Genomic DNA, 6000 nt, shown 5'->3' with positions numbered 1-6000 from the left:
TTAGCTGATCCCTGCAGATTAACATGTGTGGGGTTAAATAGAACAATTGTATATTCTATACAGGGCTGGGTGGTGATGCATGGAGTCAAGCCTTCAATCTGCTCCTTGTCTGTGGTCTTTAAATGATCCAACATTCACCATCACGGTCCGTCCTTTCGAGGCTTGTCCCAAAACAGCTCTCCAGGGGTGTCCGCGCTGTGAGGTGCAGGACGCGTGTGCGCCTGGAGAGAGACGGTCCCTTTAAGACTGGACTGGATCATCCCAGAGGAAGGACGGAGCAGAGCAGGGAGCAGAGCAGGGAGCAGGGAGCGGATCCGGCGCTGCTCCACTCCCGCTCACCGACACCACAGACCTGACGACAGGACGCTGGGACTCGCTTGAATTCCCGAATCGTCACTTTTCTTTTCTATCTTTGTTTTTTTTTTATCGAAGCCGTGTTGATCGCAGCGGCGGTGGAGACAGAGACAAGGCGGAGGACGGAGGAGACACAGCCCGGGTCTGCTGGACGCGCAGCGGCCGCTCTGCCTGCGCGTTTTTCCCCGCTGCTCGCACCCGAAACTCCCGGACAGCTCCGCCGCTGTCCTCAGCTGGAGGCTCGTGTTTCCTGCGGGGCTCAGCATGGTCTGGATGAAGGGGGACTGACACATGAGGAGCCGAGAAACACCATCGATCTGTTGGAAAAGTAGCCCGTGAAAAAAGAACCGAGGAGATCACCGTGCGCGTCTCAGCCAGGAGGAGAGATCCTGCACATCCTGCACATCCTGCAGCAGCAGCAGCAGCAAAATGTCTGTCCCTGTAAGTATGTCAGCCCGGGGGCTCAGGAGCTACTTTTACAGTCCACCTGCTTCTGTAGCTGCTCACAGCTCGGTTCAGAGCAGCACACACCCAGATCTGCACAAAGCAGCTTGATGCTCTCAAACTTTCACTATTGCTCTTGACCTATCACTAAATAACAATTATAACATTGACATCATGCTGATATTTCCATATTCTATATTTCAATAAGTAAACTGGTGAAATGGATGATAACAGCTTAGGAATGAGGCATTAATGCTCTTAGGCTGAGGCCACAGACTGGATCTGTAGTGCTACAGCTATTCTCAGCATGCCCGGCCTGTCAGCACATTCAGACAGCTGATGTTGCTGTGTGTGTGTGTGTGAGAGAGTGTGTGTGTTGCTTTTACACACAGCCTCAGATGTGTTAGTGCAAACATGGTCTTGACAGAGCTCGTTGTGTTGTTCTTTTTCACATTCCTGAGGATCTGTTTAAAATAGGCTGCCTGCAGGGTGTGTGTGTGTGTGTGTGTGTGTGTGTGTGTGTGTGTGTGTGTGTGTGTGTGTGTGTGTGTGTGTGTGTGTGCGTGAAGCCCCGTCAGCTTGTGTACAGCACACATTGAAAAAGGATTACATTGATTGTAGCCTATCACTTCCATAACTAGCACTACACTATAGACAATGTGATACGTGCTGATTTCCTTGTGGCTGATAATAATAGCTTTCAAATCATTCTTTCCACTGTAGCGCTACCTTCTGTGCTCTGACTGTCGCTCTGTACACAGGCAGATGTTTCCTACACAGTACGTCTTGTTAGTTGTTGACTCATCTTGAATTCTTCCACTTTTTCCAGTGAATTCACAAACTGCATGTTTGCTCTTGAATCTTTTTTCTGCCCCAGGCCCGTCAGGCTTTCTTGGAATATGAGGTCAGTATTTGTAAAAAAGCTTTTGCATGTGCAGGTTTTCAACTTCTATGCTGATCACGTGATGCACACTGAATCACTGCTGTAAAACAGCTTGAGCGTCACAAACCAGCAAATGGACTTTTTTACCCATCAGAATTTGATCCAGTTGGTCAAGTATCACTTGAATATTCTTGAAGAGTCATTTTATTTTATCCCCCATCCATGATCCATGTTTGTGGGGAGCTGAGAGGCGCCACTAGAGGAGGTCGCTAGTGCACATGTCCTGTAGTCTGAGGAGCCTCTGCTGTATCTGCATGTGCATGTCGATATTGTTCGGCTCTTATACAGAGTTTTAATTGTAACAACAATAACAGTATTCTAATGTTAGCTATGCTAAATTAGCTAGACTTTTTCTGTGCTGCCAGCAATGCAGTTGGCGACAGCTTTGACAGCGACAGCTCATTACAGATGGCCGGGAGAATTGATGCACTGCACTCAGCTCTACAGTGGAAAAAAAAATCTGTGTGTGGTCAGTGTTGATAATGCTGCTACAAATGAATCAGTGTAAGGAAAACCTGTTGCAACTGGACAGTTGGATTTTATATGTAATGGCCAGCAAGCCATGACAGCTGTTTTCACCCACTGGGGCCTCAAAGCTGCTGTTCCCCTCTTGCTGTACCAGGATATATTCAGATCTTTTCAACTTGGTGCTCACAAACAGACCTGCTGCCTCCTGCTATTTGATGACACACTGGAGATTCAGATCTCTCTCTCTGTGTGTGTGTGTGTGTGTGTGTGTGTGTGTGTGTGTGTGTGTGTGTGTGTGTGTGTGTGTCGGTCTTCTTTAGTCATACTCCATCTTCTGTGACAGCACAGCGAGCCAGCTTCACAGCAGGGAAGACACCAGTAGGTCTGTGTGCTCCAAAAGCTCTGCTGGGGGCTTTTTAACAGTCTGTGTGAGACACCAATTATTTAAATATAAATGTATAATTATAAATAAAAAAATAAATATCTGAAAGCTTTTACCTTCAACACTGCAGGTAGAACCAAAAGTAAATGAAGCCCAGTTATTCAGTTTATCTGATAAGTTGTTTAAAGACTGAACTCTGGTTTCACTCCAGCCGTTTGTTGTGTGGACTGATTGGAATATTGGGAATGCCAGTTTTTGTTGCACAAATGCTGCTTCAGGGCGTATAACTTGGTTTCATCGTTGCCTAGAACCTCACCCATGTTCTCTCTCCTGTCACTTGCTTGGACTTGTCTGTTCTGCCCACAGCCTATGAACATTAATATTAATAACAGAAATATTGAATAAACCTGTCACCCAACGCTCAGTCACATACTAGTTTCAGACTTGTGAACTTTGTCATTCTTGACATCAATATGTAATTACAGTAACTATAATCCACAATCCACGCAGGTCATTACCCACGTTTCATCCACATATAATCCAGAAAACATTCTCGAGGTTACACCATCAAAACATGTGGTGAAATCATATAGACTACTCCAGTAGTACAAAACACATTTGATTTGGGGCAGCAGTAGCTCAGGTGGTAGAGCAGTGATCCACGATGAGGGTAAGTGGTTCGATTCCCAGTTCCTCCTGGCTACTTGCTGAGGTGTCCTAGGACAAGACACCGATTTCTTAAGATACCATTGTGTTAATGGAAAACCCAAATTGAACAATTCATAGAAAAAAATATTATAAATTAAATATACCACGAGGGGTTCATAGTCTAGAAAAGGTGGACACACGCTCGACAGTTTTAATGATTCTAAACCAGATGATTGGCTGATTGGTTTCTTACAGTTCAGTTTAGGTATTAGAAACTGTGACAGCCTGAGGAAATGAAGGGCTGCAAAAGACTCATGGTGGACTCTGACTGGCTGAGCAGCATGTTGCCATGGTTACGCAGAAATAAGAGTGTTTACCTATTTAACTGATAGTAGGGTCACTGCTCTTCTCTCCCTCCTTTATGTGTGTGTATCTGTATGTGTGTTTGCTCTATGAGCAGAAATGAATTACGGTGCGCTACATATGTTCTCATGTACTGCTTATCAGTAGTGACGTCTTCACACCTGCAGCAGTGACTCCCATGGCCCTCTCACCTGGTCATCTCTCTCTGCTGTCTGTCACTTCCCTGTCTGAATCACACACACACACTTTCACACACTCTCTCCTACACACGGCCATGTTTTCCATGACGTATGTGAGGATTACATGTCTTTTTCCATAATCAGAGTGTGTATTTAAGTGTATGAAGCATGTTAAACTCAGCATGATCTGATGTGTTAATCACACAAGAAAAAGAAAAAGAAAAGAAAGAAAAGGGGATGTGTTTGAATATCAGACTGGGATGTTTCTGAGCTTCTGTGTGGAGCAAAACCAACCTGTCTGTCACTAGAGGCTATTTTATTGGGTAGTTTTTCACACAAATAAACACACACACACATCTGCTGTAGCAGTAGAGAGCAGAGATGGGTCAGATATATTTAGACTTTGAAGAGAGTAGCCTGATTTTTAGAACAGGACAGAAGGTGTTCGTACGCATCCACAATACAATCTAATACATGTGCACATACACAGTCCACTGTAGAGCCTGGAAGGTTCCACACGTGTAACTCACTGTTACCTCATCTTGTTATTATTTTCATTTGATGTTAAATAATTACACTGATGAAAACATGCTGACAGAAGACTATGAAACATTTCAAGCATTTCAGGTTCCAGATCATCAGAAGTGAACTATGGGCTCAGTTTCAGCCTATTATGGTTTAATTATAGTGATTATTTAAAATGAATGTATGTTTAAATAATATGTGCTAGTAATCTGATGCTAAACTTGTTTTTTTTTTAAGTTTAGGTAAATATATCACTTCATTCAAATTCACACATTAACATCGACTTCAAACATTTATCACACAAGTATATATTTGACAACTGTAGCCAACTGACCTTTGCGAGCATACGAGCTAATTAGACTCATTATTGGAGGTCCTGACTCAGAACTAAAATGATAATTGAAATCGTCATAGTTAAACCTGGAAATTCCAATTCTTTAGCTTGACACGATAAACAGATCTTTTCACTTTTGTGTTGGGCTTCCAAAACACACAGATAGTCATGCAATGATGCGCCAGAATGATGGTAATAATCCTGGTCTAAGTGCAGATACTGAGTTGTTGACGGTGCTAAAAATGCAAAGCTAGGTGAATGTTTTCTACATTATGTGTAATATAGGAAGTTTATTGCCAAACAAGAATTGAATTGGTACTGAAACTAGGAGTGATTAGCACAGGAAACACAGCTGGATAAAAGTACATTGTGTAAGAGCAGTGCAGGTAATGAAGGTTTATGTGAAGTTTACTCACCATCAGGTAATTGCTGTCTCCAACTTAGACTGTAGAGTGTGTTAAATGACAGAGAGCAGAATGTGCTGTGGTTAAATAATACTCATGCTGAGCGTGTGGATTCTTGTGTGTCTGTGTGATCTTCAAACAGATGAGTACACAAAGTGCAGTTGCCTAATGTGTGTGTGTGTGTTAGTTGTCTGAACTTATTCACTGTGTGTGTGTACAGTGTTGAGTAGTTATTTGTGTGTTAATCCTTGTTTCTTCCTCTTTCAGAACCTTCATGTCCACCCCTCCCAAAACTGTGCACCACCTAGAAGTAGGGTAGGCGGGGGTTTCCTGAGGCTATTTACAGGGCTATTTACAGGCCTGTGCATTAATAGTGTGTGTGTGTGTGTGTGTGTGTGTGTGAGAGAGCAATAGTAAAGATTTTCACTTATTATTCAGTAAGTGAGATGACTGTAGAAGTAAGATTGCTGCCCTCCATCCGGGAGAATGGGGTTCGAATCCCAGCTGTGTACTTCCAGTAGGGGTAAGACCTAACTAAATATAAAATTCATTGTGACATACAGAAGATAGATTGAAGATACTGCTCACCGTTTTAGTGAGTAGCTCAATACTAGTTTACAGTCTGTCTAAAAAAAAAAACAGACCAAGTCCATTCCATGTCCAGACTTGTTTTGATATATAGACTTTATTTTGTTAGGGTTAGGTTTAGTTATGTTATGATTGCCAACAAGGAGTTATGTGGTGCAGAGATTCAGACACTGAATCACAAATCAGAAGCTGTAGCATGGAAACACCAGCTGCAGGGTGCGTGGTAGATAGGTTTAAGCTCAAAATGAATAAGGTTATGTTTAAAGAAAGATCCTGGGCTGTGTCCAAAATCACTCCCTGTTCTCTATATAGTTGACTGTGTAAGGTGTTTGTCCTTTTGTAGCGGTGTCTGAATGTTGAGTGAGCAT

The 6000-nt window shown here is 43.0% G+C and overlaps 1 protein-coding gene across 1 annotated transcript in view; it reads left to right on the top strand.

The window, feature by feature from the left end:
* Nucleotides 1-217: 217 nt before the first annotated feature.
* Nucleotides 218-6000, top strand: part of bcar1 (BCAR1 scaffold protein, Cas family member) — a 56580-nt gene continuing 50797 nt past the window's right edge. Inside the window, exon 1 of the mRNA XM_026365640.1 lies at nt 218-795. Within this exon, the coding sequence (XP_026221425.1) occupies nt 784-795 (12 nt within the window). The 5' untranslated portion in view covers nt 218-783. The remainder of the gene's footprint in view (nt 796-6000) is intronic.

This window comes from Anabas testudineus, chromosome 6, assembly GCF_900324465.2.
Source record: "Anabas testudineus chromosome 6, fAnaTes1.2, whole genome shotgun sequence".
Lineage (NCBI taxonomy): Eukaryota > Metazoa > Chordata > Actinopteri > Anabantiformes > Anabantidae > Anabas > Anabas testudineus.
This window is presented reverse-complemented; position numbering and strand designations above follow the sequence as displayed.